The sequence below is a fragment of the Lemur catta genome, chromosome 17 (genome assembly GCF_020740605.2).
Source record: "Lemur catta isolate mLemCat1 chromosome 17, mLemCat1.pri, whole genome shotgun sequence".
In the NCBI taxonomy this organism is placed as follows: domain Eukaryota; kingdom Metazoa; phylum Chordata; class Mammalia; order Primates; family Lemuridae; genus Lemur; species Lemur catta.
In genome coordinates, this window is record NC_059144.1 from 37,357,255 (window position 1) to 37,382,693 (window position 25,439).

General features: G+C 42.3%; 1 protein-coding gene across 10 annotated transcripts in view; it reads right to left on the reverse strand.

Annotated features, from left to right (window-relative positions):
- The window catches only part of KIF16B (kinesin family member 16B), a 238,543-nt gene that overhangs the window by 59,904 nt on the left and 153,200 nt on the right, over positions 1-25,439 (reverse strand). For 3 of the 10 annotated variants that reach the window (XM_045528135.1, XM_045528133.1, XM_045528138.1), the window contains 6 exons: positions 25,277-25,330; positions 22,460-23,818; positions 18,381-18,533; positions 16,130-16,226; positions 15,335-15,385; positions 11,575-14,001 (listed from right to left, as the gene is read on the reverse strand). In XM_045528135.1, coding sequence (XP_045384091.1) covers positions 11,878-14,001; positions 15,335-15,385; positions 16,130-16,226; positions 18,381-18,533; positions 22,460-23,818; positions 25,277-25,330 — 3,838 coding nt within the window. In that variant the 3' untranslated portion in view covers positions 11,575-11,877. Of the gene's footprint in view, positions 1-873; positions 997-11,574; positions 14,002-15,334; positions 15,386-16,129; positions 16,227-18,380; positions 18,534-22,459; positions 23,819-25,276; positions 25,331-25,439 lie in introns of those variants that run through there. The other 7 variants (XM_045528140.1, XM_045528139.1, XM_045528143.1 and 4 more) reach the window with 5 other exon arrangements.

Genomic DNA, 25,439 nt, shown 5'->3' on the forward strand with positions numbered 1-25,439 from the left:
TCCTAGTCTGGTGTTTACCTGAACAAGACCACCTCCACCAACACCCTCGTGCATGCACAATATTGGTGACCCCAGTGGATTTCCTATCAGTACCCTCGCTAGTCTTTGAAAATGAAGAAGTACGATTTATCATTAATTCCTTGAGGTGGTGTGGTGGCCCACAACCTTTAATAACGTGTGATGAGCCCACGGAGTAAATTAGAAATCAGATGAAGTCATTATTTTGGAAGGCATTACGTAAAGAAACAGGCATATCTCTTCCTGAAAACTTGTATAAATCAAACAGTACCTGAAACAGATGAGGAAAGCTTCCTAATTAATAATAGAAACCACAGCAATGAAAACAGCAGCAGTAATAATAGGAACTGTTATGATTTCTTGTGTATTACATACTAGCCACTGGACGTAGCACTTCACAAGCATTGCTATCCCAGTGACATCAATATTATTAATCCCATTTTTTATACATAAGAAAACTGAGCCTAAGCTCATGGGTAGGGTGACCAACTGTCCCGGTTCGCTCAGGACTGTGGGGTTTCCTAGGGTGTAAAACTTTAAGGCCAGAAATTAAGAAAGTCCTGGGCAACCTGGGTGGCTGGTCCCCTACCTGTGGGGCTAGTGTATGGCAGAACTTCCAGGTCTGTCTTGACTCACCACCTACCACTACCTTCTAGGACATAACTTCCCTCCATGTGTTACAGTCTAGGCTAGGGTTTCACAGACTGGTTTAAAGAAGGGCAGGACCAGTATCTCACAAAACAAGATATTCACATATATTATAGCTTCACTTCCTTTTGTAGGAAAAAAGACTGAGAAAGCACTGCAAAGCCTCAAACCTCCATTCCTCCAGAAGGGTAAAGAAGGGACGCTTACCTTGACCTCAAACTCGAAGTGTTCATCCTTTCCTTGCCCACAGAGGACGTAGCGTGGGATACTAATTTTAATTGGGTTCTTCAGGTCGTCTGGATTTGCGCCCAAGGAGCGAGAAACCATCCGCTATGAAAGGCACATCAGATAGGGAGAACAAAGAGAAAGCAAAATCACTCCACTGCAAATACCCTGCTTGGGTAGGAGGGAGACAATGTGTTTCAAGTAGAGAAAAGAGCATCAAATCAGTGCAGTTTATTTAGAAAAATGATGGTTTCCTTTGAAAGAGAAATGCTAAGCCTCTCTCATAACAGAAGACTATTTCTTTAGGTATACCATTCTAAGAAGTTAGGGCAAAAGCGCTGTAGAATGTTGTTTGCCTTTGAAGTTCCTTCCAATTTATAAGAACAAGTAAAAACAAGGACAGATTACCTATCCTCACTTAAAAAAAAATCAGCGTACACTAGATTCCTTTCTGAAAAGTCTTGACCATCTGACAAACATCTTTCTCCACAGACTACGACGGTTATACATAAACCTGCAAAAGCTGGAAGTTTTATTCAAATTAACTTCATTTTTAACTTTTAGGCATTTTTATAAGCTAGTGTAGTACGAAAAGCTCTTTAAACCACAATTAAAACAAATCCCAAGTATTGTGATAAATAACCAACTTGGCTCTGACAAATATTTACGGGCTGGGAGGTGGGAAGCCAGAGGGGCTTGAGAAAGAGGCATTATGAAAAAAATACATCTTCAAAATGAGTTCTCTTGAGTGTGAACGGGAGGAAATCTCTCAACAATTCTTATTATTTGCACTAATTTGGGACTTCAGACAACATCAAATACATTTCTGAAGTAGTTGCAGTAATAAAATAATTAGAATCATAATTACAGTTAGCATTTATTGAATACTTAACTATATACGCTAAGACCTGTGCTAAATAGTTTACATGCATGGCTCATAATAACCTTTACGATCTCCCCTACGAAATATTAACCATTATTAAACCTATTAATCAGATGAGAGGCCCACGACTGAGGGCTGAGGTCGCTGGATGGAGGTAATGAGCAGAGCAAAGACTTGAAGTCAGGCTAATCTCGAGCCTATTCTGTCACCACTACACTATATTGCTGTCATGAAATTTTAAAATAATTCTGAAGCTCTGACTTGGATGAGCCAAAGGCAATATATGTGACCTAAACATGCATACCCTCGTAACATGCTGAAATAAAAAAAGTTTCCTCCATCTGAGATAAATTAAGCTAATGAACATTTCACACAGATACAGATTTTAAGAAACTCTAACTTCATGATGATGCAGTGAAACCCGTTTATGTGCCAGAAAAAAAAAAACAGTGGGCAACAAGCTGCCTTTCTCCAGGCACAAGGGTCCTCAGCCAGGTGTAAACGCAAGGCCCAAGCCAGCGGTGTGTGAGGAAGCTCAGACCGCAGGATGACAGGGACGCGTGATTTGTTTCAGACGGATGCTTTCAATCCAGCTGGCAGTGTGAACATTTTCGCATGATATGAAGCTACCAAAGCCTGCTAGAACATCTTAATTTCTCCCCGAGTGTCTGGTCACCCAAAACAAGAAGAATTAAGTGTTTCCCGCATTGGTATACCCATTTAGCTGTCCTTGATGTCAAAAAACATCAAGAAATTCCCCTCAAAAAGGGGATTTCTCAGTATGTGTACCACTAAAGACTTTACAATTCACTGAGGGTCCCTTTCCAAATTACTTTAAATGTAGACATTTTCTCAAACATGAAATAAGTTTATCTGTTTAAAGGTGAAAAGGCAGAGAAATAAATTAGTGGTTTTATTTATAAGAACATACTTGTCTTCGACCTAAAAATGGCATGGTTTAACCAGGAAGTTCTTGCTCTGCTGCCTGAGCCCTGATCCCTTCTATGTCGTGCTTAATAACAGTATTTTTCAAGTAGTAACATAATCTCTTTTCCAGACCTGACACCATCTCTCCTGCAATCAATTTGGTGCTGTGTGGGTGTTGGGAGATGGGGTTAGGGAACACGCCGCAGCTAGGGACGACCTCGGCAGAGCACAATGCCACGCAGAGACCCGAAGCAACAACTAGCAACTGATAATACTAGCTGAGAAGGAAAGACCCATCGCTCTAGCTTAGGAGGAACCTGAACCCTCCCTACTGGTTGGACCAAAAGGCCAACACCACATCTAATGCAACAAGGAGCCATCTCCGTAGAGCTACAGGTTCCATCCTACGAGAGGAGGAGGACAAAAGGCAGGAAGGAAGGCAATCAACCTTTTTTCTTCAACCAACTAGAAAGAGTAAATAGTAAAAAAATTCTTAAATATCACACAATCTTGCTGAGGGGTCATTATTACCATTCTTTCAAATCTATCTACTGGACTTTTGTCACTCGAGGCACTTGGTTGTCACACACATTTGCTGCAAGAAGATCTGAAAGGCAGACTTCATGTTTTTCACAGTTTTGCCGAGGGATAGCTCTAATTAAATACTCGAATCTTTCAAGATCATGTGAACTATGGGCTTCTCAAGAAGGCGTAGAGAACAACGTCAACAGGTGTAACACACCTGGCACCGAGACTCGAACTCTATTTGCTTCCCCCTCCAAGTAGTCACAGAAAACAGACTTGGGCTTCCAGGTGGTGTTCACGTCAAAGACTCAGAAAGCGAGAGGGAGGAGACTCAGAACCCAGTCCCGGCTCTGGGACTTGGTCTTGGAGTAACAGTCACTCACCCTTTCTGTGCCTCAGTTTCCTCCTCTATGGAAACAGGCATGATATTTATCAAATCCCAACTATTATATGGCAGAAACCCATATAGGGCAGCACCCCGCTCTGTGGGACTTAAGGTTAGAGGCAGACTCTGACAAGTAAACTGATAATTATGGCAGGATTAGAAAGTTGTGCTGGGGGTACTCAGTAGGAACAACTATGACCGTGTACACTGCTACCTAAGTGTCATGAGTTTTACTGAGGAAGACCTGTGGTCACAACTGCCTGGCTAAGCCCCGAAGACTTAACTTTGACTTTCTAAATGTCTTTTCCTATAGGCACCCCGAGGATGTACAATCAAACAGTGGTATCTTTTACTGAGCACCAACTATGTGCCACGCAGGGGGCCGGGTCCTGGGAATACAAAATAATGTTTACCAAGGATTCGTAACTTCTAAGACCTTTAGTTTTTCTCAGCTGCATTAAGTTTTGAGCAAAGATTTGGTGTTTCCACGCTAGATGAATTATATTGTAAAGGTAGATTTGCTACCTTAAATTTCTCTTTTTAAAAGTCAATTTTTAAAATGGGATAAGACTGTAACTGATAGTCTGGGCACTTTATGCCCAATGGATGATGGGTATTTTGTGACTGGAAAGTTCTCTATTTCTAAGAATGTGCCATTGTGAAATCGATCCCTAATGAAAGGAAAATTGCTGGAGGCTCAGGCTCATACATTCTTTACAAAAAAGAAAAAAAAATCCCTGCCTTTGACAATTTCACTGGGAAATTGATTTGAGTAGGGACCAGTTATCTGACAGTGACTAGCTCATGTAATATTTACATAGCTCATCTCATCTAGGACAGCTCTTACATACCAGCATCTGCATGTACTTCAACAAACAGTTCTAGACTGGATACAAGAGCTACTGCTCCAATCGGGATTAGACAGTGAAGTGTAACAGGATCCTTTGCTGAGAAGAAAGACATTTCTCTCTCCATTACTTACCATGTTGGGGACTAAAAATACTGCCAGAGTCCCCCCCTATCATTCCTGACTACGGTTTACTTCAATCTCGCCGATTTCATAAGAAAGAAACGTTAACGAGTGTACAGAAATGAACTACAGACATATAAGGCAGGGATCTGAGGAAAAAGCATAAATAAATAAAAATTATGTTTCCATGGAATCACTGCTGCAGTATAATTTTTAAAAATTATTTTACGAAGTCAATTTCATGAGAAATGTAGAATTCTTGGGATCCAGTGTGAAAAGTTCCTGATATTCTTCAAAACTATGTTTATATTGGGCAGAAAGGAAAACTAACATAAATGTCTCCTAAATTTATTTTTGATTTGAAAGTCACTGTATTTTGAATATCTCGAGTTTATACTAGACATGTAAATGTGTGCTGTATCGCATTATATCCCATTATTTATGGGAGCTTTTATATTTCTATGGTACTATTTATTTTGGAATCAGTCACAGCTTCCCTACAAGTGTCAAAAAAGATTCTTAGACTCTGAAGGGGAAGCTGGTTACATATTGTAGCGGGAGGTAAAGGAACATTAAAGGCTGTATGTTCGGAAGCACCTTTCTACAGCAGATCCGGCATGGATGAACGCATAAGACAGTACATGGAATTTTAAATGCACCGTGGAGTCGTTCTATTTAGAAACGAAAGGTCAATTTCCATGACTTCGTGTAGAATTTGAGTGTTTCTGTTCGAGTTGATTTCTAATTTTATTCCACTACGATCTGAGAAGATACACAGTATAATTTCTATTTTTTTGAATTTGTTGAGACATGTTTTGTGGCCTAAGATGTGATCAGTCTTAGAGAATGTTCCATGTGCTGCTGAGAAGAATGTATATTCAGTAGTTTTTGGGTAAAATGTTCTGTAAATGTCTGTTATGTTCATTTGTTCTGGAGTCCTGTTTAAGTCCAGTGCTTACTTATTTTCTGCTTGGAGGAGCCGTCCAGTTCTGTCAGTGGGGTGTTGAAGTCCCCAGCAATTATGATACTCCTGTTTATCACTTTGTTTAGATCTAGTAGGGTTTGCTTTATGAATCTGGGTGCACCTGTGTTGGATGCATAGTTAGGATTGTTATGTCTTCTTGATAAATTGTTCCCTTTACCATTATATAATGACCATGTTTGTCTTTCTTCACTCTTGTCAATCTGAAGTCTATGTTATCTGATATGAGAATGGCTACACCTGCTTTCTTTTGATTTCCACTTGCATGGAGACCTAAGAACTGCCATCTAAACTCCACTAGCCCATATCCAAGCTTTGCTTCTAAAATATAGGAAAACCTGGGTTTTTATCAGATTTAACAAAATTACAAATTCGCCTGTCTCTGTTCCCAGCATAGACCATATTTCTAATCCCTCCTTTTTTCAACCACACGTGCTATACTGATAGTTTTAATTAGAGCTTTTATGCATCAAGCACCTACTACGCCCCAGCAGTTTGAAAATGGAGATTTGGGGAAGAGATGGTGAGGATTTGTTACATTCTCAAAAATAAGCCACGTTATAAGAAACAGGAAATAAAGATAACTTGTGTGAACAAGGATGAATGATGAATATGGAAATGAACCAAGGCATGTTTATATCCACTTCCAGAAGGAGAAGCCTGCCATTGCCATGAAGGGACCTTGACTTAATACCACATTATCTTTGAAGGCTCAGTAAATACAACGGAATTGGATTTTGCTAAGACACGTGGCCACGTATTCAACAGGTACACCCTGACCATCCTCAACAACCACCTGGCATGAAGAAACAATGCTAATCTTATCTCGTTTTTAAAGTGAGTTTAGAAACTCACAACAGGAAACAGAAACACAAGTTCTTAAATAAAGGAGTATTTCTTTAGTTTTGACATGTCTCTTTAGGGATGAATTGCCCAGAAAATGATAAACTGTGTTGGACATAGGTGCTTATGGAATACCCTGGGTTTAGTGGACTTATGGTAAATCCAGAAAGTTTATCTGCCATTTCCAATCCATAATTCTTACCGGAATCGATTATTTCTTTTGTACAGATCTGAGCTGGTCACCAACATTGTTTCAAGGTTTGGAAACTTGAAATTATTAGAAACGTCACTCTCTTCCTCTCAATCACAAGAGACTAATTCCTTAAGTGGTCATCACCTCTGAGCAATGCATCAATAAATGGCTGATTTGAAAAAGACTGAACATGGGGTCTAGTATGCCTGGCTGATAACATGGCAACAAATGCTAAGTGGCTCTCCCTACCAAACACGAATACAGACAGTTTAAAACCCTCAGGGAAAATCAGATGTTCTCCTTTCTAGTTCTATACTGTCTTTGATTAATCATGAAAAGCATTGTTGATCTTCACTCACTGACTTTCTGTTGAGTCCTAGCTTTGGTTCAAACTGTGCTGAATTCTAAGGCCCAGGAGAAAATACAGGGTGGGAGAGGAGGGGAAGCGGTAGTTCCCTTTATCAGGTTTCCGTAGAGCACATGGTTTAACTTCTAGCTAAAGGAGGAACATTATGCCTAATGTCAAGCATGCAAGGCTATCTGCACCATATTCACGCTATGGACATGCCCAGGCTTTTCTTCTATAGAAGCTAAAAATGCAGACAGCAAAGAGGAGACATAGAGTACACACAAGGAAACAAAAGAATTAAAAAGAAACTTAGGGCAATCCTTAAAAACAACAACAAAAAACTCACACAAAGAGTTTCTAGACATCTTTAATGTCTAGAAATTCCAAGAAGACAAATTTATAAGTCAGATAAGAATCAACTTAGCAACGCTTGCAAATTTCTAGGGTAGTTCATTCCTACCAAAAAAAAAAAAAAAAAATCAAGAAAAAATTTACCCAGCCTATGGGAAGAATAACAATGACTAAGACATGGCTTTGGCATTAAGGAAAAAAACACATGTTCTGGAATAAGAAGGTCTCGGTTTAAAGTCCCTGTTCTAAACCAAGTTAACCTTTCTGGGTCTAAATTCCCACACATGAACTGGAGATCAATATGAATTCTTCCGTTGCAGTAGGGTCATTGTAAATAACAATACATGGGCAAGAAATCCACACATTGTAAACCACAATGCAAATGATGATTAGTACTGTCATCATTGTAATCCACTGCATCTTCAGCAACAAAAGACTTTAACCAGATATCAAAAGGCAGGAGGAGTGATTTATAATAGAATTTCTTTCCTTCTCTTAACTAGATTGTTCAGTTTTATTCCTTATAAAGGAGGTTTTAACAAATCACAAAGGTTCATCCTCAAGGAGAGATGAGATGGTGGTGGTGTGGAAAATGGAGGGGCTGGAAGGTGTTGGAGGTAAACTAGGAAAATCAGAAGAGGTAGAGAGATTGTAACTCTCTTCTCTGAAGGAGTGTGCTACAATACAGATTGCAGGATAGACTTGTTTTGTTCTGCTACTGAGGGTGCCGTGGAATGGCAGACTCTGCAGATGCAGATCACAGGAAGGGAGATGATGGAAAGAATGGTCTAACAATCAGGGCAGTTCCCAATAACAAACTGCTTCAGAGGCAGAAAGTGAGCAGCCCATCCATGGAGGTATTCAAACAGAGACTGAATGAGAAAGAAAGTTAAACTAGGTCATTTGAAAGGTCCTAGGATGTTTATTCCTCCCAGTACCTGAATGTTTCCACTAAAGAGAAGTCCAAGTTTTATCCAAGTCTTGTCTTTAGTAGAGCCTTGGACAGCTTGACATAACGTATTTATTGTAAATTAAATGACTAGCCCCAATTCTTCTCTGTAGTAGGAGCACATATCCATAGTTTTGCCATGGCGTCATGGTGGATGGAGTGTACTTCCATGCCCTTCGATTTGGGCTTGGCTGTGCGCCTTGTGCTGGCCAGTGGATGTTAGCAGACACGAGGCAGACAGAGGCTTACAGCATAGCCCATTGTGCTTGTGTTGTCACTATGATGGCTACTGCCCCTTCAGCATAGACTCAAAATGAACACATGGAGCAGACCAACTTTTGCTAAGCCGCAGATGACCTGCAGCCTACAGCAGAGCCCCTTCAACCTACTTGCAAACCAGGAGTATGAAATAAAAGCTTTTTTTTTTCATGTGCCACTGAAATTTGGGGTATTATTTGGCAATAGCTAATTGATACAACATCTGTCACAAGAGATATTCTAAGGAATGAGGCAGAGTTGTCTAAGCTACATACTGGAGACTGTGTAACTAAATTAACAAAATGACCTCATTAGAAACTGGTCTATCCAATAAGCCTGTTTCTTTGACCATCAAAGCAGCATTAATAAAAGTGGCTCTAATCTATTTATCATACAAAGCTTTAAATCATCTGGGAAAGAGAATGTAAGCAAAAATTACTGTAATTACTACTGCTGGAAGGCTTAAGTATTTTCTTCCAAAGGGATGCATGCACATTTTTTAAGTAATGAGAATAGGGCAACAAACTGTTTTGAAATGTTTTTCAACAAAGACTAAATAAATTCATCCTGCCAACCACAAGTCTGTAAAATAGGCAGCTGTGTGCAAAATGGATTTTAATCAAACACAGATGAAATCTCTATTCCAAAAGTATTCAAAGAGGTATTGTCTAGAATGTATTAAAAAGTCTCACAATGTAAATGTTTATGCCTATATTACAACAATGCAAAATGCCACATAACCAAGTTACGTATGAACATATTCTTTTCTGATTCAGAAGCTCATTACAATTGAGATGTTGCTACATCAGGATGAATACTTAGACCCTAATACCTGCTCTACTCTAGGAGTGTTACAGGCTTAGAATTCCTGAAGAAAAAGCCAGAGTGAGGCTGCTAGGATCGAAGCCACGGTGGATAATGGCACAAACAATACTCCACCAGCTTCTATAGGCACTACGACAACCTGAACACTTAGTTCACACATAGTAAATCAAACTCTCACACTCAGGAACCATATTTTATCTCAGAAAGCATGCTTAGGCGAGAGAAGCGACGTATAAAATTTGAATACCGCCAGGCTGCCTCTATTATGTGGTGAGGTCTGAACGTAATCCTCATCGTGGCCTTCTCAGATCATAAAGCAGCCTGGAGAAGTTATAATGAATAATATGATTTTTATGCAACGCTCACAGTTTGCTCCGTGTTCCATCTATGAAAAATACTAAAGACCAAGATTTATAACCTGGTAGAATTATGCTTTTGTACCTGTGAGAATAAGCACATCTGTCTGTTTAATATTTAACAATCTTTGTTAAAACCATGCACTGCTTACATATTTTGCTGCCTTTTCCTGACCGTGGTATTCCTCTGCTGGCATCTTAAATTTTACTATGTCTGCTCTTCACAATCATTACTTCGTTTTTTCTTGTCAAGGATATACAAGAAAATACTGAGTGGGACAATTTTTTAAAAAAGGAATGCAAAATGTATTATTAATAAGCTGAAAATAGTAAAAGAAATATGAAACAAATTAGGAGAAACATTATTGGTAAGATATTAAAAAGATTATCATGATACATTTTAGGAATTTCTTCCATGATAGAAGATGGCCTACCTGACAAGATAGTGACAAATTAGTGACTAATTTTAATGATGTTTTCATCATAGAGTTTAAAGCCGTCAGGTATAAGGCAGTAAGATGTGTATGTGTTGGGCAGGGTGCTCCACCTAAAAACAAAAGAATTGGCTCAAAAAGCCTCTACTGGTCCAAAGCAAACAAGGCTGCAGCCACCAGTGTCTGTGAGTAATACATTCTCCAATTTCCTGCCTTTCCCTGTTCATGTCCCCAGAAACTGGGTAGAGGAAAATAGGTAAAAATGTGGAACCAGTTGAGTAGTTGTCACTAGCTCTGATAGGGGACAGAGGGAAGATCCGCACTTCCCGGCCAAAGGGACATGGTAAGTTTCTGGGTAGGGTAAGCTTTGATACCATCCCTGTCATCGATTAGGAACAGAAATGAAGAAGGGACTATGATATTTGTGGTGCACATTATCCAAAGATTTGACGAGAAGAGAAAATGGCCCTTCCATGCCAGGGCTGAAATGGGAGGCTTAACAGAACTGCTGACTCACTCAGCTGAGTCAGGGAGAGCTATAGTGGGCTAAGCATGACACAGATAAGAGTGGGAGGAGGGTGGGAGGAGCCTGGATGGAGCAATGAGAGGCATGTCTCCTTACTTCCGAGACTCTGGAATTTAGTAGGACACACACCTGAGAGACAGGAGAACAATGGCAGAACAACTACGGCCAGATGAAATTCAAACATAAATACGAAACATGTAACCTCATTCCTCATAGGACTGTTGAACAGAGGTGGACAGAGAGGAAAGCCTCTTACAGCGGAGGAGGGCAACTGACCACTGGATGTGGGCAGCGACTCTCCTTAGGAGGGAGGCCAGCAAACCAACTGGTTCAAGAGGCTATGGGTGACAGTTAGGGGACAGGCCGGAGGGAGGGCAGCCAGCGAGAAGAGCTGAATGCCTTCTGATGTGACCACATATTTGACAAGACAGGAGAAAAATGCCATGAGAAAGTCAGACTCCCAGGAGAAGTGCCTTTCCAGAGTAGAAATACAAAAGTTCAGACAAAGAGCTGGAATGTGGTAGTGGTGGTGGTGGTGGGGGGGTGGTTATGGGGAAGAGTAGTCAAAAATATGCCAACAAATGAGCTGAAATAACATAGGTTAGAAGGGAATAGTCAAGAAGTATGAAAGGAAGAAGGAAAAGGCAATTAACTGAGAAAAAAAGACACCGCAGGGCACACATCACTGTCTCGAATCCATGTATTATGGTGATGGGAGGACATTTTAAATCCCTGGGTCCTTATAGGCAGCTCGATGCATCGCTAATGTGCTCTGCTACATAGCTGTCCTAATCACGGCTAAAACGGAGGATGTCAATGAAGGTCACTGCCAGACTGGGCACTTTTTCAGGCAGCACAAATTAGCCTGCCGGAATCCAGCAGGCACAGATTCCAAGCTACCACACTATAAATCGACACGGAGCCAAAAACAATTAGAAATTCTTTAATCATCTCACCAATAATGAGGAGGACACAAATTTGCAAGCCTGAGTTTCAAGAAAATGAAGCAAGGTGGTGATAAAGATATTTTATCAGTGCTCTGCTATCAGCTATTTTTATTTTATTCTAGATATTTAAATTATTTACATTTTCAATTTTAGAGGTATGCATTTTTCCAGTTCCAATTCAATTAGCTACATGGAGATATTCACATTCCTTTGACTGGTTTTATAATGTGTATTTTATTAATGATCTCAAATAATATGCAGTGCATCTTTAAAAGTCTCCTCCCTAGAGTCTTGTCAAATGTGAGATTAGCCATAGAGCCTCATCTTGAGAACTGAAAGTTAGTTTCCAGACCTCGGGTGCTATATTCTGACTACCTTGAAGACACAACGGGTTGGTGAATAACTGGACACGTGGTGCTTCTTGAAAGTGCTCAGATGAACTCTCCCTTGAATCCGATGCAAGTTTGAGTTTTTGTAAGAAGACAAGTTCTATTGTTGATAAATTTTTCTTCGCTGCAACAACAACACACCTGAATTCACTTAAAGCACGGCATCTGATCACGTCAAATTGTGCACGTGGAGGAGGTAAGTTTAGAGACCGAGTGCGTGGGAAAAAAACACGATCTTCCCTCACCAGCGCGATGTGGGTGTTCAGAAGGACTAGTGACTGCCACTGGTCATGGCCAGACGCACCCTGGACCCTCACTGTTGTGTACAGCAGTAACTGAACCTCTGCCAGAGAGGGGACGTTGACTTCCATATTTCCATGAAGAAAGTAAATCATATCAACCAAGGTGGTCTGGAATTTGGATGACAACTGAACTCCGTTTGCCAAAACTAAACCAGGGATTTCTGCTTTCCAATCAAGAGACAGCTGAACCAGGTCTTGCTGGAGCAAAGGATGACTAGCATAGGCAGCGGCATCAGACTCGGGCATCAGGACACACAGGAGGTCATGACATAGCTGTTGAGTGAGGGTTTTGTTGTAAGTGAATACAGTGAGTAGAAGATGCTCTGCAGAGCTCAGGAATCGAATGCTCTGTCCGCCAAAGCCAATCTCAATCTCCCGCAGTCCCGAGAGAGGCAGAGCATGAAAAATGCTCATTGAGCCAGAGTGAGTATCTGACAGGACCAAAGCATACAACGTTGACCGAAGCAGCAGCAAACATGCTGGCTGGGGGTCAGGTTCTGGGCAGTTAGCAACAGCAAGCCAGTAAATGCCATTGACTTCGTTCGTGTTGCCCAAAGGTTCTGGTAGAGAACAAGTTACATGCTCAAGAAGATCTTCTAAAGGGCACTCTTGAAGTTGCAGCATTTGCTCTGGGAATTGCACGAGGGTCTGCTTAAATGCCGAGCTCTTTCTAGCATCTTCATATTCAAGGCGGAAAACTGAGCTTGGCGAGGAACCTGGTAAACCTGCAGCTGCAAAGGCAGAGGGCGTGTAAGGCCTGGCACTCTCTGCAGGCCTAGGTCCCCTTGCCTCTCGGCTTTTGCTGCCACCAGCATGAGCTTCAGGAAAAGAATGAGGTTCTGCTGACTGCACGTGGGACTTCAAGGGCACATCCAGCGCTAAGGGCTGCAGAAATGGCATTCTTCTGATGAACGTTGTCACATGGGAGGTGAGCCTGCTTGGGGCACAAAGGCTGCCCATGAACCTGGCATGGCTGAGCACCTTTGTGCCAGCCTGGAGCAGGTGACTGCTGGTGTCTTTATAAAGATCTGAGAACTTGTGGTAAAAATATCCCAGTCCATTGTTTCCTTCTGTCCTGGTATTTATCAGTGACTCTGAAGAGCTAACCTTTTTAGCAGCTAACTCTTCCTCATCTTGCAGCTCACTACAAAACTCAGAGGCTGGTCCACCTGGAGGAACATTGCCAGATGCACTCGCCTCACGAGAAACGCTTTCAGAGAGAACAAAGGAGAGCACCTGGCTTTGCCTGGCCTGCCGGCTGCCACCGTTTACAGAAACTTCTTGGGATGTGCACTGCAGCAAAGTCCAGCTGGACTGAATTTCTAAGTGTTCGTCTTTGTGAGTCATCAGCTCAGTGAAACTCGCTGACTTATCCTGAAAATCTTCTGCATCACTGCTACAGCTTTCAATAAGAGATGAGATTTTAGGTAGATTAAAACGTTTTGGTTCAAAATGGCCAGCACACTCAGGACAATGATATTTGCAACCACTGTCCTGCAACACTGCAGGCACTGAGGACTGATCCCTTCGCTGGTGGGTCCTCTCTTGTGATGCTGAGGAAGAAGTTTTAGGGCCTGCAATGCTCCGTGTCATGGGATGACTCCAGCGGTTGTTCCCATGCACCTTCCTCCCCTCCTCTCTAGTGGTGCTGGAAGTGTCAGTGGCAAATCTGGGCAGAAGCGGGGCAAGACGCTGTGCCGGGCAAGACTGGCTTTTCTGTTCAAGGTGTCAAGAAAAGTTGAAATGAGAATGTGGTATCACTTCCTGCAACTCTTTTGCACATGATGATTCTTGTAATCATTGGTTTCATTGGGTGGATTAATTCGGAGGTTAAATCAGAAGCCTCAACCATTCCTATTTTTGCATGATTTAAGAAGAGATGATCTGATTCACACATACGACATCAATTTTCTGTATTATACATTTTATAAATCACCAAGCCGTTTGATAAAAATACACTGTATGGAATTGATGCACAGTATCCATTTCTTGGTCTAATATTTCATTTTCTCTAAAATAAATCCCAAGCTCTTTGATTCAATGTTTAAAAGCTCCAATTTAATTCTGAAAATAAGTCCATGGTCATATGTCCAAAATATAAAAGAAATCAGGGAATACTTAACGACAATCAGATGGCAAGGCCAAAACAAATCCACAAGTATTCTAACCCGGGTTATGTTTCTCCCTCCTTTTGGTTCACTTCATGGGAATCCTTAATTATGTTTGCCCCGGTTAGATTATCATTCCTGTTATCTGCAAACTATCACCAGGGAAGGCTCACTGCACCCCTGCTATGTGCCGGGCACTGCGGGCACCAACAAATGACAGCCAATGCCTTGCTCTGCATGGGGTCACCTGACAAGGACGTGGGTATCTGAGGAAGATCGTGTCATTACTGAAGGACTGGCAGGAGCGGGTGGCTGCAGACAAAGCCAGTTGAGCCTACAGTGGCACAGCCGCCTCTGGTTCTCTGTTTAATCATGCAGGGACAGCCCCTGGAAGATCTCCGCCACCTAGTAGTTTTCTGTTTAAGAATAGATGGCAAGGACATGCCCCTTAGTGGAGGAAAATACAAGTAAAATCTTTACAAATTGAATGCCCAAATAGACCTTGGTTTGACAATCCACCAGAGAAATAAGCTAATCAGTCTAGAGCATTTCCTTTGTACCATTGCCAACTCACAGTCTATAAAATGAATAATGTTCCAAAAACATGGAGAAGTACTCAGTTTCACTTCCAAACCCCTTATCTGATTCTGATTATATAATTCTGCCTTTTAAATGCAGACCAAGGGAAAGGATACTGTTACGAATGAGAAACTGGCAAAGCTCCACCACAGCTCCCTGCCATTCAAATAAAGTCAAAGCAGTTCGGAGCGGCAGGATTCCGTTTAATTTTAAGTCCATATAATAGCTCGCCTTCCCTATTAGCCATTAATCTCACTGGGACTTCGAAATTCTAATTATGCAACTAAACATTAAGAAAATTTAATCACATGAGCATGCCATAATTTAAGGCAACCCTATCAATCTGAAAAATCATTACCTACCTCATATTTTAGCTTACGTTGAATGGTGCCATTGTGGAGTTTCTCATTATCCTGAAAAGAAAATAAAAAGTCCTCTATATTAAATTATAGCAAGTTCACAGAAGCGGGGGGAATGATTCGATTAGAAGTATTTATGGGAACAAAATTCTAAATAAACATACTTGTCATTCAACAATGACAACCCTTCTATATAATTTATATTCCCAAGGTAAACATGACTCTATGGATCAATCTGCCTGTGAGAAAACCAAACCATTTACCCCTAAATCTTAAAATGTTAAGAATAATGTTAAAAACAAGATGTCCTTAGGACAGTTTTTAATTTGCAAGACAGAAATGAATTGTCCTTATTTTGACAAAAATCAACTTGTCACAAATATGTACGTTCTCAAAGGCAAAATTACATTTATATTTTGGATAATTTACAAAGCAAATTAAATACATCTTGGAATGGTAGTATTTTGGGAGAAACAGAAAAATGTTACATGTAGGATTTTTATAAATCAAAGTAAATAAAGCAATTTAGGGGAACTTATATTCACTTAAAAAGTTTTCCCAGAATTACAAAATCATAAAGTTACTCTTGAACTAATATTATCTGTAAACTGTTAAGCTCTGCCCAAGCAATATATAATATTTTTTCTAGAATATTCCACATTTGAATTTTCTCACTGAAAAATAATAATAAAAGACCCCACCACTACCACAATCACCATAATTTATCTGTAAGGTCATCTTGAAAAAAAAAACGAATGCATTACTCGATTACCAATCGATAAAGCTCCTTCAGCTCACCTTCACTATATCTGTGGATGTATTGCTGTCTTCATCCATCACCCGATGCAAATCCTGAAGACGTCTTTGGACTTCTTCTTCGATGTAGGCGTTGATCCTGAAAACAATGCAAATGGGTAAATCTGAATGCTCCTAACCACGCAGGACATTCTGAGAGCCTGTCTTTACCATGCCCCTCACAACATAGAGCTTTCTCTTTCTAAATGCCAAGCATAACAACCTGGGACCTTACACACTTTTCTTTTTCTTTTTTTTTTTTTTAAGAAATCTAGGGCCACGTGATTACTATCTGGGTTGTCCCCAAATGAGACAGAACTGAATGAATAACAGAATATTGGGAATGAAAAGGAGATGAAATGATCCCATCCAAATCTTTTCTGGATTTCCTCAGTGGAACCCCCACTGTGGGCTGGGGGAAAACCACAGTCAGGGGGTTCAGAAGGCTTTGTGGTTTCAGCTCTGATTCCGAAACAGAACAATTCATTCACAGGGCCTCAGTCTCCTCACACAGAAAAGGATAATACAGATGATAGTTACTTCTCACGCTGCAAGGTTATTTAATGAGGATTACAAAAAAGAAAAAAATGTAGGTGAATATATTCTCTAGGAATCTTCATTATTCAGATTGAACAATGTCTTGCATTCTTGCATTGTTCCTGGTCTGTCTCATCTCTCCACATGGGTAATCTGCACCTGGCCAGTGAGACCACATTTTAAAGGTCTCTACTTCCAAAATGCCTGGCAGGGGGCCAAGACAGAGTGGAAGTCAGAAACAGCTGACTTCTGAGGAAGCTGTCAACTGCTATCCCAAAAAATGTAGGTGAAGTTGTATGACGTAAAACTGTCAGCCTTAATCATTCCAGTGTGTTTCAGCCCAATCTCCGGTCTATCTTTAGGTCATTCTGCCTGGATGAACCAGAGAGACCAGAGAATTCCAGTTTCACTGAAAATCATTCTAGTGGCTCAGACTGCCCAAATGAAGTCCTATGCAGTTCTAGGCTCCCCTCCCCCAATTCTACAGACACTCATTAGATGGATTATTTTAAATTAAATGGTTTCCATGTTTACATCTTGACACTCTCACTAAATAAATAAATATGTAGACCTGCATAAACACATACACAATCCTGCAAACATCTGTGTACTACTAACCATAAAAAACGATTTTCTAAAATACCAGGTAAAGAGATCACTCTTTTAGGTAGAATAGCCCAAATAAAGTACCATATTTACCTTGCAGTATTGGAAACAAAAACATGTGCAACTGAACATGAGCCAAAGACATTTACAAATTATCTCCCCTGATAGTCACTTAAATTTTCAACTAGCCCTATGGAAGATGTAGACCTACATTTAAAGGGCTAGAGAGGCGTATGCCATTCTGAGTACATTTTGATATCCAAATATGTATCTCCTAATACCCAGGGTGCAGGACTGCCCAGTTTCAAATGTTCCCATTATATAGATGGGATGGAGAAAAAAAACATTTAATAGGCAAGGCATGATTAAGTTGATTTATCTAAGAGCTCTAAGCCACAAAGCAACTCACAATGCCATCTAAATTGAAAATCAATACTTTATCTATTTGTTATCAATGACATATAAATTGACTGTCAACACAAGGTCCTTCTTCTTGGCACAATTCAATTAATTCTGCATCTTTGTTCTATTCAACCTGGCCTTGCATCATTTCGTTCTGGATGAGCTTGTTTCCCTGCACCTTTTAATTCTACCTTCTCACACAAACTACAACTGACCCTTGAACAACAAGGCTTGAACTGCATGGGTCCACTTACATGTGGGGTTTTTTTCCCAATAAACATAGCTGGCCCTTCCTATTGGCAGGTTCTGCATCTGCAACCAAACCGTGGATCAAAAATATAGTATTCACAGGATGTGAAACCCAACTTTTCCTAACCTTGAGTTCTGCAGGGCCGACTTGAGTATGCATGGATTTCGGTATCCAAGGGTGGTCCTGGAGCCAATCCCCCACAGATACCAAGGGATGACTGTACTTGCACCAAGATTCCTTGGACCCAGCTGACCAGTTCTCAGTCCTTAACTTCCTTCAAATGACCTCTCCCCCCACCACTGACAGGGTAGCAGCTGCTGAAGACAAAGCACATCTCAGGCACATCTATTACTTGCTGCCCTTGATAGATCCCTCCATATGCAAACTGGCCAATACAGATATAGCGAGTTGTTAAATCACATCGAATGAAAAGCATGGAATCAGTGCAATGTCCAGTACCTGGCGTCCATCAGGGGGCCCAGGTGAGATTTTTCGGCACTGAATGGCAAGGTAGAAGAAGCAGCCTTCTCCTCCAGGGTCCCATGGTGACCTTTCTGAACACCATCGACCTCACAAATCTTCTGCTTCAGCTGCTGGATTTCATGCTCTAACCTACAGAGATGGGAGCCACATCATTCATTCACTGATAGTATTTCCTGAGCATCTTCACGGTGTGAGACACTGTTTTAGAATCCATGGGGATACAGACAAGAACTCCATGTATAAATATCTTCCAGTAGAAAAGGTGCCACATACCTGTAACACCTTCTAGTAGAAAAGGCACCACATACCCATGGACAGGTAATGGGCCACAAGAGGGGTCCAGGACAAGCGCTGTAAGGTATACAAAACTCGGAGACAATTTGACCATAGAAGCAAAGATATTCCCACTGTGCTCCAAGCAACTCCTCAGAAGCAGATGTGCAGGATTCTGAGTCCTCTAACTCCTGCTTCAACAAGAGTTGATTGTGGACAACATATCCAGGTTCCACTAAATATTTCTGCTCAACAAGAGATCTGTGCTGTACAGAGTTTTTAAAAACTACCTATCTAGGAAGAATTTCATAGTCAAAGCAGTTCTACATTGAGTCTTCAAAAGCCAGTGGGAATGTGGGCGTTTGGAGACGATGGTAGAAGATTATCAAGCCCAAGCACAGAAAGCATCATATATGAGCAAAGGGGCTGTGCCACGAAAGCCAGGACTCCACTCTGGCTAAGGCAGAGGGCGGGGGGAGGGGAAGCAGATGAGACAGCCCTGGGGGAGAAGGTTGATTCCATGAGAAATTAAAATAAACCATAAACACTGGAACCAAAAATTCATCTCCAGTGATAAATGATACATCTGATATGAGGTCAAGTGTATGTAAGGCAGTTCTCCTGCTGGCACAGGCACGCCGTAATCTGGGACCATCAGGCTAGGGGGCCAATCTTGCCAGTAAATATGCCCCAGGGAACTTAGGACTACAGCCCAATCGCTGGGTGAACTTGGGCAAATTATTTAAATCTGGGTCTCAATTTCTTCATGGATCAAATGAGAGTCAACTGATCTCTCAATTCCTTCAACTCCAAAAATCAGAGAGTCTTGCTTCACTTGCTGACACACCATGCTGCTGCCAGCCCTCTGGTGTCACCAGTAGCAACCTGACTGCTCTATCCTGAACGCAAACACCAAGTTCTTAACTCTCAGACACGTGATCACAGGGTCACCAGGGGTAAGCCCTCATGGGATCAGTACTTCCTGAGCATCAACTTGCAGGACATACAGTATTTTCATAAGAGGAGGGAGTAAGTGATGAAGAATGATGTAAGGAGCCAGGCCGTAGGTAGGCAGAGGATCAGGGGACAATATTAACAGGGTCTCAGCAATGGCAAGGAAAGCCAGTAGGATGTGAGCAGGTAATTAGCAATGTTTACAGTTAAGACTCCTGCTGGAGTTATGAGAGGTGTATTTCAGGGCTGGGGCAGTGGAAAAGACTCCACAGAGCAAAGAAGGGGCTGAGTGGAGCCCTGAAGCCTGAGTGAGATGCATATGGGTGGCAAGGGACAAACAGGACATCCCCGGAAAGGCATTCCATGTGACGAACTGGCCTGCCTATGTGGCAGCCACATGGCTGGCAGACAAGAGAGCCAAGTGGTGAATGGGCCTGGACCTGAGTTGCGGCTCTGCCACTTTCTAACTATGTGACAGCAGCCCCCAGTGGCTATACCAGCATCGCAGGCTTCAATTTTTCCATCTGTAAACTAGAGATGATGGCACTCTTAATTCGAAGAGTGAATGATAATGCACATATGGCACTGAAAACAGAGTTGAGTTACACAGGGTTAATCTTCATGTTTACATCGTGACTATTATTACTATCATCAGTATTATTAAAGGACTGTGACAAGATAATACCATTAAATGTGCGTATTAACAGTTTGCCTCTGTTATCCCTGCCACGGGGACAAGGGTACGGGAGGCTTTTCTAGTTGGGCTGCTTGATACATGTCACTGGGGCAGCTGGAACAAGCAGGTGGTAGAAAAGGAGGCAATAAAATGGATTAAACCTTGTTCACAAGGCACTGAGAAGCCAATGGGAAAGGCAAGTTTGGGGTAGTTATACAATCTGGTCCCACATGAATTTAATATTTCACACTTGTGGAATTTCAAAAGGGGCCAAGTCAGGCTGCACAGTGGGTCCTGGTTTAGCCATGAGAACCCTGAGAGAAAATTAAACACAGCAGACATACCCACGGACAGCTGCAGGGGCATCACAGAGCAAAGAGCGTGGAATGTGTTGGTCTGAGTTAGGTCTTAGCAAAGTCTATTTCATCTAAACTTCTGCTGTGAACAACCTGCTTTGTGTGGCTTCTGGAGGAATGCTGACATTGAGTAATCACTTCCATGGAAATCGCAATACTATTATAGAGTATTAATACTAAATGGCCGGTTGACAAAAGCTGGGGACATTAAGTTAAAAGCTCAGGCTGCATTCTCATTGAACACTGCAGGATACAAATTGAGAGCGTGCCCCCCACTACTTAAAATTTCCTGGGGCTGCAGCTTTGTCCAGCAATTTCATTTACATAACATACCTGCAATCTTTTCTTAAATCGCCAACCTACTTCTCTGAAATAACAGCATTATGGTTTTTGATCGTTATTTTGTTGCTGTCTTGCCGGAGGGAATTACCAGAGAGTAACTGAAAATATAATTCACACAATAAGCCGATCATTTGCAAGGAGGTTGTCCTGACCTTTGCAGGCAAAGGTGAGGGACAGAGGCTTAAGGTAACACCTCTGAGAAAGTCTTGCCTCGTCACCCCATGCCCCCACCAAGTGCCAAGCCAGGGTCTTAGAGGCCAGCAGACTGGACTTGTGTAGAAGCCCCCTCAGAAGGTGCCGTGGATGGGAAGAGAGGAGGGTTCCAGGCCCTCCAACCTCAACAGACCAAAGTGTCTGGAGCTAAAAGAAAACGCACTGACTCCTCATCTCATCCACAAGCATCCTGCACAGGTGAGGACACTGAGGCTCAAAGATGCAAGATCCTGCCCAAGGTCACCTAGGCAGGAAGGGGCTGGGCCAGGGTGTGAAGCCTCCTTGCACGTCCCCAACTGGGTGAGGTGCGCACACCAGCCACCAGCCTTCCTGGGAGTCTTTCCCTCCTGTCCGCAGGGCTCTGGAAAGGTGTTCTCAAATTCATGTACTTAGTCATTTTGAGAACATACTGTCTGGTAAGCATGGTGATGGGGAATAGGTGGGGAAAGATAAACTTGGTCCTACCTTACTACAAAAAGAGTGCTTGTTTCCTAATTTGATTTTTCACAACAGCAAAAATATCAGTAAATCAACAAACATGCTCGGATATCTCACTGTGTTCAGCGTGTGGTTTCTTGGTTTGGTTGGTTGTTTTTTAATGTAAGGTCCTGAGGCCTCCTCTCAAACACTGTGACTCAGCAAGGATGAGGAAGTATTGATTTTGAGTTCCCACCAGGTTGTGAGAATCAGTACATTATATGCAGCCCATGAGCTCTGCGAATCCACAAGTGCTCGACACCAGGGAAGACGTGAAGCCACTGGTGAGGAGGGCAGGGGAGCGGACAGGGGAGGAGGGCAGGGAAGAGGGCAGGAGGAAAAAAAATAGGGAGAGAAGGAAAGAGACGGGAGGGGAGGAGGGGGAGAGGAACGGAGAAGGCTGGGCAGAATCAAGGCGGAAGCTTTCTTAGTCTTTTGCATTGATCAAAATATTAAATAAAGCACACACATTCCACAGGTCCGTGCGATGATGGACAAGACCTTTGCTTTTGTCTACGTGTTTTTTCCAACTTTAGGCCAATGATTCCACAACAAGGATCCTAAGGAGAAATAAAAGAATGTTCGGGGTACTTTTCTCAGCGTTGGCAAAAATAAACATTCGCCTATGTATCAGAGAATACAAAAGCTGAAAGAATCACTTTTTTAAAAGGCAGCGAGAAACACACCAATGGGGAGGGAGGGGTAGAAAACGACGGATCATCTGGCACCCGCTGTATGCTGCACCCTCCCCTCCTGCACCTCACCTCTCCCGGTCCTTCTCCAGGGCTTCCTGCTCAGCCTCCAGGCTGGCCCGGAGCCCCGACCGCTCCCCGCTGCTGCTGTGCAGAGTGGCGAGCTTCTGCCTCTGCTCCTCGATCTCCAGGCCCAGGGTGGAGCGCCGCTGCAGGGCCGAATGCCTCCTCTCCAGCCTGGCCACCGCCCGCTCCAGCGCCTCCCGCTGCTGCTTCTCCCGGGATTCCAGAATCTCCTTTTCCTTCTTCCTCACTTTCTCCTCCTGGCGCGCGATGTTGGCGGTGAATTCAAAGGTGGCTTGGAGCTTCTGCAGCTGGCTAGCGTTGGCTTGGTACTGCGCAAGCTGTTCTTCTTTCTCTTCGATTTCCTTTTCAACTTGATAAAGAGTGTTGTCTAAACTGAGGGGGCCTCCGTCGAGGATTTCACACGCTCTCTGCTTTTCTCCCAACAGAGCTGGCAGATGGCTTTGCAGGAGGTACTGTAGCTGCCGTTCCTTATATTGCAGCCTGTGCTCCGCTGGCTTTATCGTCTCCAACTCTGGAGCCACCCGGGTGACCGTGGCGACGCTCTCATCCTGTTTTCCCAATAACCTCGACTCTTCGTCGTTGTCACATTTTAATTGCTCTAGGATCTCCTGCTCTTCTTCGATTTCTTTTCTCAGGAGGTCTTTCTGCTGAACCAGGTCCTTCTCCAAGCTCGCAAGCTTGACCAGCTGCCTTCTTTTGAACTCGAAGAAATGCAGCTGAGCCTTCTCGAACTCCTCGCCGTCTTCGTCCCCGCCGGCGCCGGCCTCCTTCACGCGCAGCAGCGCCTCGCGGATGCCCTCCAGGGCCCGCTTCTCCTCCTGCACGCGCCGCACCTCCCCGCGCCGCAGCAGCCGGATCATCTCCTGCTTCTCCCGGAGCTGCTCCTCCAGGTGGGCCACCAGCACCACCTGCTCCTTCTCCTGCTCCTCCAGCCTCTTCTTTTCCAGTTCAAGCTTGGCACACTGCGCGTCTTTTTCCCTTTGGAGCCGGTCCAGCTCCTGGAATATCTGAATCTTCTCGGCCTTCTCGTTGTCGTTGAGTTCTCGGAGCCGCTGAAGCTCTTCCTGGATGCGGAGAAAGCTCTCTTCTTCCTGCCTCTTCTTCTGCAGCTCGATCTCCTGCTGCTCCCGCAGCCTCTCCTCTTCAAACTTTTCCTTCTCGGCCAGCAGGTCCTTCAGCTTGTTCTCGATGTGGAAGCTCCGGCGTTTGAGGCTCTCCTCCTGCTTGCGGATCTGCAGCTGCACGATTTCCGTCTCCTTGCGCTGCGTCTCCACCTCCTGCTGCATCCGCTCCAGCTCCGCCTTGTCCGACTTCTGCTTTTCCTCCATTTCTTCGATGAGTTTCCTGAAAGGCAAAGTCTTGACTGATCATTATTGGAGCACCATGCTCAAACTTTGCTCTAACTTCTCCCTAACTGAAATGTTCTGAGGATGCATATACAACACAAAGCCAAAACGTCATTAACATAAAAAGGAGAAGGAACTGCTCTCCGTTTGAATTTTCAGCATCTTCCTGGTTAATTTTGTTTTTCTTCTTTAACAGTCCAACGTATCGTCTGCCTAAGTCTCCTGAAGTAGCTTTTGATATCATTTCTTTGTGGAGCCTATAATCATAATGTGTTATGCATGATATAATTTAAACAGCCCCCTGAGCTCAAAGAGAAAGAACCATGGCCAATTTAAATTTAAATGTGAATAATTTTATTCGGCCCAATGACTGAAACTCAACAGAAGTTCTGTTACAAGATGACATTAAATAAAAATAACTCATTGGGGTCAAATATCAAAGTCAAGATAATCAACAGTTCATTGTTCCAGCTCAAACAACTACATGCTATTTAGCATTTAATCACTAGTTTGGGATAAACGGTGATCACCAAATGGCCCCAAATATTAGTTTATTAATGCAGAACACTGAAAATAACTGGAGTCTCCATTAGAATACTCAGATCCATGGTTCCAGGGGTTATATGTTATGCTTTCTCTTGAAGAACAAATGATCTTCCCCGGGTTCTATGTCAAAGTTTCAGGACTGGGATGGCCTCTGAAGCAAGAACACAGAGTACAAATATGGATGTGTGGCTTTCATCTCCTGACCCACCAAACATTTATCCTGTGTGCTACATTAGTTTAACTGAAAACTAAACTAATTCATTTGTGACATTTAAACTCCATATTCTAGAAAATAAATATGTAGTTTGCAGATTTTCTATGGCCTTAGTTTCTGTTCCAGTCTCCATCCTTGGTCATTTCTTAGCTTGTTAAATAGGACAGGAAAAAAAGAAAGGGAGAAAACAGGTTTTATCAGACAAAGAATTATTTCAGAACATACAAGGAACTCTTCAAATTAATTATGAAGAGGAGAACTGTAGATGGGGAAATACAAATGACCAAACAACATAAGGAAAATGTTTAAAAATGGGGGAGGTACAGAGAAGGGAAATTGTCATTCTCTTGGCTTTTTAAAAACTCAGGGGATATTATTAAGAGAAAATATACTTTTGAATTAAATTTAAACAAATATATATTTGATGTATTCAATTTAATCATTGTATTCAAATTGCATAATGAGTCTATTCCCCTTTGTCACAAATATTTGAAGATGAACTCTTTTTAAAAAAAATTAAACATGAAGTAAAACCAAGAGTTAAAAAGAAATGACATAGAGACATAAGACATGTAAATAACCGATATGGAGCAAGAGGGAGGTACTGAGACGGACACAGATGAATTCGGTCCAGGATATGAACACAGGAATCCACAGACTACAACAGTGTTGAAACTCGAACCCCACATGGCTTACCTTTTACTTTCTAATTTTTCAAGTTCTTCACGCTGTTGCCTCTCAAATTCAAGTCTAATAAAATCAAATGAAAACGAGTCACTTGTCTAAAAGAGCTTTTCTCTCTTTCTCTCACTCTCTGTATATAGAATCATATATTACAAAGAGCATCAGCTTTCAACTA